This window comes from Ursus arctos, unplaced genomic scaffold (genome assembly GCF_023065955.2).
Source record: "Ursus arctos isolate Adak ecotype North America unplaced genomic scaffold, UrsArc2.0 scaffold_3, whole genome shotgun sequence".
Taxonomy (NCBI): domain Eukaryota; kingdom Metazoa; phylum Chordata; class Mammalia; order Carnivora; family Ursidae; genus Ursus; species Ursus arctos.
In genome coordinates, this window is record NW_026622985.1 from 59,215,832 (window position 1) to 59,229,763 (window position 13,932).

At 40.7% G+C, this 13,932-nt stretch overlaps 1 protein-coding gene across 11 annotated transcripts in view; it reads right to left on the bottom strand.

Annotated features, from left to right (window-relative positions):
• PDE1C (phosphodiesterase 1C) overlaps window positions 1-13,932 on the bottom strand; it is a 517,847-nt gene that overhangs the window by 270,363 nt on the left and 233,552 nt on the right. For 5 of the 11 annotated variants that reach the window (XM_048212794.2, XM_044387421.3, XM_026508827.4 and 2 more), the window contains one exon: window positions 11,855-11,881. The exons of the other annotated variants lie outside the window; for them this stretch is intronic. In XM_048212794.2, coding sequence (XP_048068751.1) covers window positions 11,855-11,881 — 27 coding nt within the window. The remainder of the gene's footprint in view (window positions 1-11,854; window positions 11,882-13,932) is intronic. 11 annotated transcript variants of the gene reach the window in all.

A 13,932-nucleotide genomic window follows, 5' to 3' on the forward strand; every position in this document is an offset into this window, starting at 1 on the left:
GGCAGAAGTCACAGATATCAAGGAGGGGAATCATCCACCCCACCAATCTAAAGATCAAAAGTACCCTTTAAATATCATTCATTTTCCACACAAGAGACTAATTTAGGGAAATTTTCTTTCTATTCAAAATAATGATACTAAATGGGAAGCTATTGAAGCTATACAATGGTTTCATCAGCACCTTATCGGTCAAATCCCCAAATCATGCTCCTGGAACACATCTCTCAATACAGAGAAGTCAGCAGGGGGAAAAAAGCGGATGTAAAGCAAACAGGTGGAAGTATGAAGTTAGTGTGATCTAATGAACATAAGCCACAGTCTTAACAAATAGCTGTATGCATGGGCCGCCACCACCACCATCACTGTCGTCATCACCGTCCCCATCACCATCATCACCATCATTGATACTGTTATTATTCAGTACCTTTGTTCCCACCCTGGAGCAGCACTATGAGCCCTGAGGGAATGAGGCTTCTGTTTAGTCATCAAACAGGCACTCTTTGCCTTAGCAAAAGGGTTCATTTTCTTTTTCTCTCTCTCTTTTCTTTTAAGATTTATTTATTTATTTATTTGGGAAAGGGAGAGAGCATGGGAGGGGGTGGCAGTCAGAGGACGAAGGAGAAAGAGACCCAAGCAAGACTCCCCACTCAGCTCACAGCCCAAAGCTGGGCTCAATCCCATGACCCTGAGGTTGTGACCTGAGCCGAAACCAGGAGTCAGATGCTTAACCGACTGCACCACACAGGCACCCCATTTATCTTTTTCCCTTGATAATGGATCATGAGTGAGCAGTGGTGACTAGTACATATATTTCTACTGTTATTACTAACAACACAGGACATGGGAATTAGTAAAATTACTGCAAAATTACTTGGAATTATCAATTCGGCATACCAGCAGAGAATGATCACGTACCGCGCAGTCCGGCTCTTCTCCTAAGCTATTTAACTGTTGTGCTAACTCTCAGAAACTCCTGATTATGATCTAAATGATAAAACACATCTTAAAGATTAAGGAACTGATTACAGGAAAGTCATCCCATAAGTCCTCCATTTGTATTTATATCAGAGGGCAACAAGGCAACCAGGACAACCCCAGCCCTGGTGGCAGAGCGCTGGCATGCCCAAACTCAACAGCCAAAAGGAGCTTGCCCTGTGATTCCAGGTACAGCCATATTTTCAGACCTACTACAGTACTGCCGACTGAACTTGCATTGACTTGTACAATCCATTCCAATTTATACTGGGGCTTACTTTGTGGCAACTAGTTTTCATTGAATTACTGATAATGCATGTAACAGATGGGACTTCATTTCTCAGTAAATTTGTTTTGCTTTATTGCCTCCTATGTAACAATATGCAACAATATCACAGTGTTTCTTTTAAAATCTGTGATTTTATGCTTTTTCAGGGCTAATAGAATATAATAGCATGCAGAATTTATGATTTCTGATTTATTTCAGAGTATACTGTATTTACATAAACCAAACAATATTATCTCTTTAAAACAATTTCAAAATCTCTTCCAATGTATGATTTTAAGTACTTTAAAATTTTTTCCTTATAAAACTTAAATGCATCTAATACACTATAAAATCATATATGTCAACTACATAAACTATGAAACAGAATTCATAAATGTGCTACATAAACAATGAACCATAGGTCAAAATAGTAACATGAATAATAATAGCTAAAATACTCTTTACGTTTACAAAACGCCAGGAAGTTCACTTAATCCTTTCAATCCTTTGACAACAACCCTATATAGGTAAGTACTATTATTATTCCCTTTGTACAGATGAAGAAAGTAGAAGTTAGAGCAAGTTTCTCAACATTGGACCAGATAATTCTTTGTTATGGTGATGTTCTGTGCACTGTAAGATGTTTAACAGCATCCTTGGCCTCTGTCTACTATAGGCCAGTAGTATACCCCACTACTCTCAGATGTGACAAACAAAAATATCTCCAGAATTGCCAAATAGCCTCTGAGGGGGAAATCACTACCACTTAAGAACCACTAGCTCAGAGAAATTAAGCAATTAAGGTCATACAGAGGAAACAGTAAAGCAGGGGTTAGAAGCCAGGCATGTTGATTCTAGAATGCATGTTACCAACCAGTAAAATACAGGGCTATTCATCCTGTCCTCATTTAAAGAACACACAATTCCCTCAAACTGAAAACTGAAATATGAAGATGAACTATCCTTTCTGTGGAAAGATCTTCCATGACACCACACCAGCCTGGGCCATTTCAAACTTGTTTCCTAATTAAGGGCCATGTTCCAATGGCTATTGACTTTGCATGGTTTGCTCCCCTGCCCTACCTACCCCAACCTTCTTTCTGTTCTATGTGCCCCGAAAGACAGTCACCAATCACTGTTAATGCCGATTCCATCCTTCAGTAAATAACACATAGTCTCTGCCCTCACAGAGCTCCTAAAAAGCAGGGCCTATCTTCTTCCTACATTCTCCTTCCTTAGAAGAGCGTGCACTCCAACTGCAAGCTCTCTGCACAGTGGCCATAGAATTCTGATTTCTCTACGAGGGATCTCCCAAGCACTCAAGTGAGCACTATCCATGTGCCAAAGACTTCCAAAGGCTTCATACATACCATTTCAATCTGAGCTCCCAAGAATTCAAGGAAGCAAGTATTATTATTTCCAAGCATTGCTGGCCAAGAAGAAACAGGTTCAGGTAAGTAGGGGCACCTACCCAAGCATTACAAAGGTCTCATGCCAGGATTCAGATTTCATGGATAAACAAAGCCTACAGACATGCCTCTTTCAAAGAATGTTCTCAGCTTAATCTACTCCCTCCAGCTTGCTTAAAATGTTTCCTTCAGGTACCCTCTCCTGACATCCCAAAGTTATGGGAATAAACAACCCAGAGCTAAGCATGAGGCCACTCATGGAGACACAAAGGGAAAAATTCAGGCAGTGACCTCATGAACTTTGAAAAGGCATTATATCTTTTTAAACCAGAGGATAGAAAAGTACAGAACAAGTTTTCTTTTATCTGATTCTCTTTTTGTTATTTATTTTTTAAGCATAAAAAGTTACATATTCATGTATGACTGATTATATTGCTTCAAAGTACTTTAAGTTGTTATACTAAAATAGATGATTTTGAAAAAAAGAACCTGGTGGTAGAGGTGAATTTCCCCCCCTTCAATCACATTACTTCAATATAGCTTGTTGGGCTGTTTTGTTGTTTTGTTTTTAAGATTTCATTAAACTTTTGTGAGAGCTCCAACTTGCAGGAGTTTCAACAAGCTTCGCCTGTGGAAGCCAAATTTGAAAATTTTCAAACATAACATGTCCCAATGGAAAAAAGAACAACGGGCGGAGTGGGGAAATGAACTCCAAAGGACATTTCTTTCCGACCCTTTGATTTTATTCACCTTTAAGCTGCTTCCTTCGGGAGGTTGGGGGGTGGGGGTGAGAGAATTCCAGAGCTGTAAAAAATCATGAAACGACTTGAATAGAAAGATCCCAAGAAGCTTTTGGCATCTCAAAGTCCTGCCTTTAAATCCTAGCCCAACCACTTCTCTGCTTTGTGACCTCAGTCAGGTTACCTATTTTCCCAGAGCTCCTCATCTGTACAACAGGATCATTGTGAAGATTAAATACGATAATGCACGTAAAGAACCTGCTACACAGAAGATACATAACAAATTTAACTAATAGGGTACCCTTTAGACATATCTGTTTCTGCCAAAGTCTGTGTTTCGGCAGTTGTCCTTTTAACGTCTTTCTCATGATTAGTTCACATTACTTAGGTGAAATCAGAAATATCTAAATCAAGGGTGATCTGCTTGGTGGCCAGAGAAACATCACTATGGGGAAAGTCTATGTGACCTGCTCAGTGACCTCCATGCTCATCCACAATGCTGCTCCTCTCCCATGATTCATTATAAGTCCTAGAGTGCTTGCCATCATGGCAAAGGTTGTTTGGTGGTCTAGGCTTTCTTCCGGAAGGACCTCAGTAATTAGAATCAGAGAAGAGTCATTTTTGAGCCAAAAGGAACCAGAGAAATCCTCACATTCAACCTCAATCTCTTCACAGATGAGGACCCTGAGACCACAGAGGAGTAATTTGGCAAAGCTAAACTAACGACAGAATCGAAATCTGATTCTTAATTTTTCATCTACACCAGTGGTTCTCCATCAGAGGTGACTTTGCTGCCCCCAGAAGACATTTTCGGTCATCACAAGTAAGGAATGGGGGATTGTTATTGGCATTTAGTGAGTAGAGGCCAGGAATAGTCCTAAACATTCTATATGCACAGGATATCCTCACAATGGAAATATCAATAGGGTCAAGCTCAAGAAACTCTGATCTACACTGTTGGAGCCAGTGTCTCCAGAGACTCCAAAAGCTGCCTCTTAGGCTGCTACTGTTGGGTGTTGGACTTGGCCCCAATTTGGAAGCATTCACCAATGACTGAATCAATCAAGTCAATTCTGCCTCTTTAGAATTGAAGGCCACTGGGATTAGGAGGGATTAGAGACTTGCCTACCCAGGCAATTTAAAGTCTGGGCTTAACTCTGGAGGCACAGTGATATGTCCATGAGTGCTACTGAAGTCTTAAAGTCATACTTAAGTCTTACGAGACAATCTAAGAAAATGATTCTCAAAATCATTTTGGCAAAATGCCACAGAACAGCCAAATGATGTACACCACAGTTATCAAATATTTAGAATAATGCACTGCAAACAAATACATTTGCCATTGCACTAAACATCTCTAAAATTCATGGTTTAAATGGAGGAAAGATAAAGACTGAAGTATTGGTAATAGAGCAAAAATACTCTGAGTTTCCACCCAAAGCTGAAGTTCCACATCGAAAGAACTCATATAGAAGAGAAAACCAGAGTCAACGATCCAAGCAATTACACACTTTCTGGTTCTTGACCATGCATGCCATCTGGCTTGCTGACCTCATAGGACTCCACTTTGGCCAGTGTGAGGACCAAACAAGAGTCTGGATGTGGGAGTATATGGTGATCTGCAAAGCCATTTATAAGTATGAGTCATGTATCAACCTGAGGTTATTTACCCACAATTCCACCTGGTAATTCTGACTTTAGTTCTGACCCAGGGTAAAAATATATGGAGGATCCCTATCTGATTCACTAATAAATTCAGCCCACATTTAACAAATACTAATCACGCCCAATGCACATGCTTTGGGGGAGCATATTCCCTACTCGACAAAATCACACTGGTGCCAAGAAGAATGACATGCACGCAGCTATTTCTTGCACATGGATTTAGAGCAGCAGAAACTGGGAGAGCAAGATCTCTTTTAGGTGGAAAGATCTAAGAAGCTCCATGGAAAGAAACGACATTTTAATTGGATCTCCAAGAAAAGATGGGCTTTCTGGGGCACCTGGCTGGCTCAGTCGTTAAGCGTCTGCCTTCAGCTCAGGTCATGGTCCCAGGGTCCTGGGATTGAGCCCCACATCAGGCTCCCTGCTCAGCGGGAAGCCTGCTTCTCCCTCTCCCACTCCCCCTGCTTGTGTTTCCTCTCTCGCTGCCTCTCTGTCGAACAAATAAATAAAATCTTAAAAAAAAAAAAAAAAAGAAGGGCTTTCAACAGGCAAAAATGAGAACATTTAAAATACTAGAAAGGTTATGAATGAAGAAAGGATGATAGAAAACACGAGGCAAATATGGCAGTCAGTGAGGAGTTCAACTTGGCTGGAACTTGGGATGAACAGAAGGGAGTAACAGAAACAAAGCAGGAAAGTGAGGCGGTTGACAGCCTTTATTACCCAAAAGGAAGCTAACGGAGGTGTATTGTTGTTGTTGATATGACACATCAGAGACACTGCAGAAAGAGTAAACAGATACGGGTATGCAGAATGAGATGAAGAAACCAGAGCGAAGAGAGTGGTTAGGAAAAGGCATTCAATACTCTTCAAGAGATGGGTAAGGAGACTGGAGCTAGATCATGAGAATGAAACAGTGAGAAGGAGAAGCTCACAACCTATCAGAGACCCGTTTATCATGGAGGAAGGGGAAGAACCAAAAGTTAAAGTTAAAGAAATACAAACAGAAGCTCATATGAAGTGACTCAAAAGTGTTAATGCTGGGTGAGTGGGAGAATGGTAGTAACTACCAGACATGAAGATGGGAGAGAAATGAAGACTGAATTGTGCCTGGATGATTCTCCAGCCTCAGAAAACGGCAGCTCAATGACAAGGTCATTACTGCTACTAGTACCTAGATATACTACTCAGACTCAAGCTACTTACTATATCTCAGCGCCCTTTCTCCCCAACACCTAGTTCCTAACTCCTGCTACACCACCTCTCTGGCACGAGATCCCTGCACCTGTGCTCCCCAGCCTCCTGTTGATGTGTTAGGAGGGTTATTGAGCAAGTAAGGGTCACTGAATGAGTGAGTGGTAGCCTCCCGATACTCTGACCTCTGACCAAACTATCTATGTAGACCCTCCATCACCCCCCTTTCTTCCCTGGTTGTGTTTCACCTGGAATTACAGTACCTGTAGGCCATTTTCCATGTTAACTGCATTGGGTATTATCCTTTGTGGAAAAGTCTCAGTGTCCATCTGTGATCTGTGCTCTAACCAAACCACTTGGCTGCTCTCTCTGGTGTACCCTGACCTGCCACCGGTGATTCACTGTAAAGTCTCTGATTCTGCTGGCAATCTTGGAATGTAAATTGGACATATTCTCATAGCCGATGCACATGTCCTTACTACTTTGAGAATTTCATAGTCATCACAAGTACAGAAAAATATTTTTCAAAGGACTTTATCTCTTAGAGGGTTCCCTTGTCTCTGATTTCACCACTAATACCTAGGCCGTAAATATCAATACTACTAAGTAAGTAGTAGTATGCAAGATCGGTCACTCATAAGTATGCGAAACTATGTGCCTTGATTTATCCTATATCCTTTTCAACTTTCCCCAAAAGTTATTTGGTTGTCGTTTTCCACTGCAGAAGAGACAACAGTCCACTGATTATATGTCTGTGATGCTGAAAGAGCTTCAGAATTCACCAATGAGGGGCACCTGAGTGGCTCAGTTGATAAGCATCTGCCTTCGGCTCAGGGCATGATCCCAGAGTCCTGGGATCGAGCCCCGCATCAGGCTCCCTACTCCACTGGGAGCCTGCTTCTTCCTCTGCCACTCCCCCTGCTTGTGTTCCCTCTCTCGCTGGCTATCTCTCTCTCTCTGTCAATTAAATAAATAAAATCTTAAAAAAATAAAAAAGAATTCACCAATGAGTCTTACTGTGTCCCAGAATGAGAAAGGGGCACAGCTCAGAAGATGCACTTGCTCATACAAGGATACAATTGCTTGGAAGGCAGCCTTCCCGGAGGGTAAGATCCACTGGTCTTCCCACCTCCCCCCACCCCCTACACACGACAATCTATTATTAACAGCAAAGGTGGTGGTTCTGCTGATGACTCATTAAGCATGCTGATTCGTGACAGCATAGGCAGACCTGACTAAGGGAATAGTTTGCTGGATTTAATCAATTATTGGGCTCATCAAATGTGATTACTAAGCCACATAAAAATCCAAGTGAAAGAAGGCATTAGACACTTGGAGGAAAAAATAACTCTTTGTTTTGCTTGGCAACAGATAGAGGCCACTCTATTATCTACATGTGTGATACCCACTTGACTGATTATCTCCACACATTTTTATCCTGGGCTGTCTTCCTCCCAATGTCCAGAATATTTTTGAGACATTTGCCTTTTGAGAGAAAGCCTAAAGACTCAGCAAAACACACAGTACTAAGATAACTGAAAACATGGAGGAAACAGAGAGAAACAGTTCTCAGCTACCCTATTAGACTTTAATATGCCCATACTTCCAAGCACCGTGAATAAGAACCAACACTATAGGCTCTCTTTGTCATCTAGTGAGAGAAGAGCACATATTAATGTAAATATTCTCCTAAATGACCCAAGTGTTCCCAATGACCTTCAATACTTCTATCTATTATAGCACTTACCATATTCTTCACATGTGTCTTAACTACAAAACCATGTACCTCTTCACAATTCACAGGCAATTTCTTGTACAGCTGACCCTTGAACAACACGAGTTGGAACTGCACACGTCCACTTACACACAGATCTTTTTTTTTAGTTAAATATAGCACAGTACTATAAATGTATTTTCCCTTCCTCATGACTTTCTTCATAACATTTTCTTTTCTCTCAGTTTATTGTAAGAATACAGTATATATAATACATACAACATACAAACTATGTGTTAATTGACTATTTATGTTATTGGTAAGGCTTATAGTCCACAATATAAGCTATTAGTAGTTAAGTTTTAGGGGAGTCAAAACTTATACACATGTGACTATCAATCTAATTTGATTATTAAAAATTTAGTTGGTCACAGAAACATCTAGATTTATAAAATGAGTAAATCAGATACAGTCAGAACCAGAGCTAAGATTTGACAAGCAAGCAAGCAACCAACCACCCAACCAAGCGAGAACTAATAACTGATAAATCAACAAAAACCTTTATTCTAATGAAGTTTTCACTATCTGATGTTGCTTAAAACTCCAACTCCTGACCATTCTGACCTAAGTATTTCCACAGTCCAGACACGAAAACTGGACATGTGTCTGCAGAGGTCCCTGAGGTTTGTGGATAAGTCATTATTTGTACCTCTGCCTCTGATTATGCTGACCAATCACAGCCTTTCCAGGCACACTAAAATAGAGGTGTGAGTGTGCGTTTGTGTGTGGGAGTGTGGGTGTGTTGGAAACACTTCTAACATAGATTCAGCTTATAACACCATCTCTGATAGCAATTCCTTTCTTTAGTGCAGCCCAGAAGTATTAGATTATTTCTAAGTATTTGTGATTATTTTGTACATGATCTGGCATTCTTTCTCAAAGATACAAACTTCTCAGACCAGACCTGATAACTTGAAGCTGCTGCCATTTAAAAACAACCTGATGAGAATTGTAGGGGGAAGCAGTTCTCCTGGGTAATCCTCTCTAGCTGTCAAATTACCATGTCACCACTTCAACAAATCTCTTGGAATGAGTGGCCCTCCTGGGCAAGACTCAATCACAAGGCAAAAGGATGGCTCCCCTTAATTGTGCTGATTTAAAGCCTAATCCAATAAGGGTTTCTGTGCAGGGAGAAGCTTATCTTCTGCTTGCTGGTGCCCTCGCTAACCCTATAAAGAGTTTTTATAACATCATTCCCTTGGTTGAAATTATGGTCTTGGAGGAAATGAGTACATTTCCCTTAATATTAACAGTGAGATTCCGAAGAATCACTATCATAACATACTCTTGGGCTACTGAGATCTGCCTACTACTTGATAAAATATTTAAAGAAAGATACCTACCTCAGTTGAGCTGTAGTAGAATGATGATGACTTTAAATGCCAGAGGATTTTTTTTTCTTTAACATGGCTTTGAAAGGTGAATAAATACCTAAGTGAAATGAAAGGAAGCCTAGTACGAGAAGTTTAACCAAAGGTAGACTATTTTTGTATCCTGGGCTCTCTTTTCTCCTAATGTCCAATGCAAACCTGTAAGATCTAAAGCCTTTTAATATAACATATTTAGTTTTCCTACATGAAGCCACCAGCTTTATCTGACTAATTATTAACTAAAGCTGAATAACTACACTTAGCATTCAAATAACCCATTGAGGCCACACTAGTATGTTTGCCCCAACATGAAAAAGGAATCACAGCTCCCCCCAGTCCAAACGAATCATCAAATAGACAAACACAGATTCAAACAGACCAGCATCTGCCAGAGACACCAAGACACATTTAAAAGTGTCTACCATTCATCAAATGAGGTGTCCACTTAATCCAAATTTACAGATCCCTGGAAAAGTTCTCAAGCAAGGTCATTCTGAAAAAGGCTATAGGTTTGGTAAATGAAGAAAGTCTCAACTTCTTTAACACCCTTCCATCAAGTCCTAGAATCTATGTCCCCTTCTCTTGAATCTGAGGGGGTTCTGTACTACCTTCACCAATAAAATACAGCAGAAGTGACACTGCCCCAGTTTCTGGGCCCATGCCAGCATCTTCCACTTCTTGTCTGTTGGAACACATGGCCCAGGAAGACAGCAAAGAGTGCAACTACCCTGAGACCACCCTGCAGTGAGAAGCCCAAGCTCCATGCTGGAGGATGGAGCCATGTGCAAAGACAAACAAAGAGCACCAAGTCTCCCCACATATGAGTGAAGAAGCAATCTCAGAAGTGGACCCTCCATCTCCAAGTGGACCCTCCATCTCCAGTAGCCACAACCCACTCCAGCTGCATCAGGTTCAAACCACTCAACCAAGTCCTTCCTGAATTCCTGACCCCTAACACTGTGAGCAGAATAAAATGGTTGTTTCAAGCCAGAAGTTTAGGGATGGTTTGTTATCAGTGAGAGATTAGTAGACATGGATCTATTTTATATGCAAATATGTATGTGATTAAAAATAGAAGAGCTCAAACCAACCGTCTATTAATTTGCACTTTACATGACTTCAGTGAAGCTGGTACAAGACAGTCTATTTTTTTTATTACATCGACATAATAAAAAATGCGACAGCATTCATGTAAGATATGCAAAAATATACTTCCAAAATAATCGACATAGTAATTTGAAACTTGACAGGTTTGAGCCGCTCTCTTGTAAAACTCCCTCTAACCTGTCTATTTATCTCTTTTTAAATAAAACTGAAGCAACTTTGAAATATTTCATACCCCAGGTTAACTACATGCAAAAATGATAAATTACCTTTTACTACTGAAGACTATTATGCCCTCTAATCTGAGTGATTAATTTACATCCTGTTCAGTGGTTCACATGCAATTACTACCATGAACCCAGTGAACCTGAACAAGACAGAATTATTTAGCCATCTGTGTAAGCTCACTATATTTAGAAAAGTATAGCAACCTCTAGGAAGCCCCAAGGTTTTATTCATCTTCTCCCAATGATGCGTGCACCTCTACACTGCAAACTGAATACCACTACTGTGGATTACTGACTTTATTTGGAAACCACAGCACAGGACTCTTTGCCATGAGATGATGCTCATTAGAAAACGTAAGACTAAAGTGGTCATCTGACTGAAAGTACCATTGCTGAAACCGACTGGCCGATTTTAAGTGCATTGGTGACTTCTTAAATCGGAATATAATGCTTAATGTCGTAATATCAAAATCAAATACAATCAGTGAAAAGCAGACACTAGCCTTTCAGACTGAACTGTGGGCTTCTAATGCTTGGCAAACAACAGATCGGAGCAACTCTATTTCTTTGGAATGTGCTTTCCATACTCTTCTCAATAAAATGAAGTAATGGAGGATGATAAAAGATGATATTCTACTTTAAATTACCTTTTCCATGGCTAAAAAAAAAAAAAAAAAAACCAACCATTAGTGCCCTTAAGCAAATTTGTACCTATGCTTTGAGCTCAACAGCATTTTGTCAGAGAATCAGGCAAATAGGAATTGCAAGCAAAGGAGAATTCAAACACTAAAAGTGTACTTAAAGATGCTTTTGTGCTCCCATCCATAAACCTTCAGCACCCTCCAGCCCAGGCCCTCTCTGGTCAAGGTTTTAGTAAAATCCCTGGGCCTTTTCATCCACCAGATCCACTCACAGGAAGGTATGCACTCACAGTGCCACACTAAATGTCTGCAATCAATTTTGAATTACAGCAGCAGTAGTGATCCAAAGACGAAGCAGGCACCTCGCGGAGAAGGAACTAAGAGACTGGTCATTACACTGAAGGTCCACCATGAGCCAGGCTTGCGAAGAGCTGCACCACAAATGACTCAACCAACGAGCTCCCCTTTCTCAGAAAGACACTCTTACCTCTGGGATGTTTTCTTATATTTCCGCCTGTAGGAAAAGAAGCATAAACACACATCAGAAAAGAATTTGTGGCAGGCAGTGAGTTAGAAAAGATAACTTCAGCATGGACAGGCATGAAGGGAAGAATTTTGTGGCAGGTTCTTTCTGTGAGGTTTATGGGTTTCAAAGTCCAGCTAAAAGTTTTGAATTATTGTGTTATACTATGGTCAGATGCATATACCTGCTGTTAACACTTACAAATAGCATCCCAAGAGCTCAATGGCTCTGCCCTCTTATGTTAGTTCTTCCCCTTTGAGGACACTATAGTATTTGGGTTGAGGTCAGGTTTCAAAGGTTTCAAATCTCAGCCCCTCCATTTATTAGGTTCATGGGGTTGGTGAGGAGTAACTGGCCAGGGTCCTGTAAACCATTTCTTTTATCTGGCACATATTAAATGGCCAATAACTATTAACTATTCCTATTGTCACTATTGTTACTATTACATCCACCATACAGCACTGAAGTCCCTTTAAGGATGTGCCTTTTACAGTGAAAATGAGTAATCGTGTAGCTAAGCCATAAGATCAGACATAAGCTCTTCAGAGAAGGAAGAAGGGAGGAAAGGGACAATGAGAAAGTCTAGAAGCAAAAGCGGTGAGAGCAGCAGTAGGAGCTTGCTCATGGCTCAGCTGTGGGCTATCTCCTAGAACACTTACCCAGGAGCAGAAGTGGCTGGAGTTCTAGTCTACTTCTGCTATTTAGCCTTAGGCAAATCTACTGGGCGTAGGGCCTCTTAATCTATCAAATGGAGATATTATCTGCCTTGGTTATCTCACCCAGGTCATAGTGGCATTCCAGGGGAAAGTGGCCATCAAGTTTATTATCCCTATATCTCAGTGGTTTTCACGTTTGTGTCATTTTTTGCAGACTCTGAGGTGTCTCAAAAGAGTTTGAACAGGCTCTTTACTAGAGGGGATTCAAGGAAAAAAGTGCTGGGAGAGGAGAATGCATCCTTCTGGTAGCATCTCCAGGAAGTGCAATGCTTCCCAGTTGTCCTCAGTTCCACACCTGCATTCCCATTACAGTCACTGCTTCCAGGAAGCCAAGCCACTAATTTGCTCATAGAGCTATATATCACACATTTTTTAAAAAGGGCACAGATTTTCAAATTCAGAATCACTATGATCTGTTACATCTCTGTTCAAATGAACATATGCATGGTGGTGTTGGGTGTTAAGCGAAGAAAGCAGAACCCAACATAAAACCTACAGGGTGATCTTGCCTAATGTACCAAATATTTATCTGAAGGGAAACACCAGAATGATAAGCATGACCCCAGGGTAGTGGATTAAAGGATCACTGCTTTTACAGTTACTATTTTCACTATTATTTTACTTATATATATAGTCACATATATAGATATATACATATCAGACTATAGGAATATATAAAGATATTTATATGTTTGAATTATGCCATATATAAAGAGAGGAAGGTCAACTAACAGAGTGGGTTAAGGCTTGGGCTTTAGAACAAACTCCCTGTGTTCCAGTCTTGGCTCTGGCACTTAGTTCTACAGTATGAGACCAGTTATTCAACCCCTCTGAGCCTTGGTGTCTTCGTCTATAAAGTGGGAATAATCAGAGAACCTCTCTCAAGACCTTATGGTAAGAAATAAATGAGGTAACTCACATGAATGTCAGTTCCACAAAGGGAGGTTCTGATGTGTTTCCCCACAGTAACCTAGTGCCGAAGACAGTGCTTGCATCCCCTCTATTTTTTTAATAATAATATTTTTTGTTATATTATGTCAGTCACCGTACAGTACATCCCTAGTTTTTGATGTAAAGTTCCATGATTCATTACTTGCGTATAACACCCAGTGCACCATGCAATACGTGCCCTCCTTAATACCCCCCCTCTAAAAGCTGTGCCTGGACCCCATCAGCAGAACAGATCACTCCTCAGGCAGTAGTGAAGGGCAGAGGTTTCATCTCCAGGCACAGAGCATAGTGAGTTATGGGTGTGGCCTGTGCCCTTGGCCCATGTTAGGACCGCTGTCTACTAAACTGGGCTAAGGAGCCTCTTAAGGCAAGATC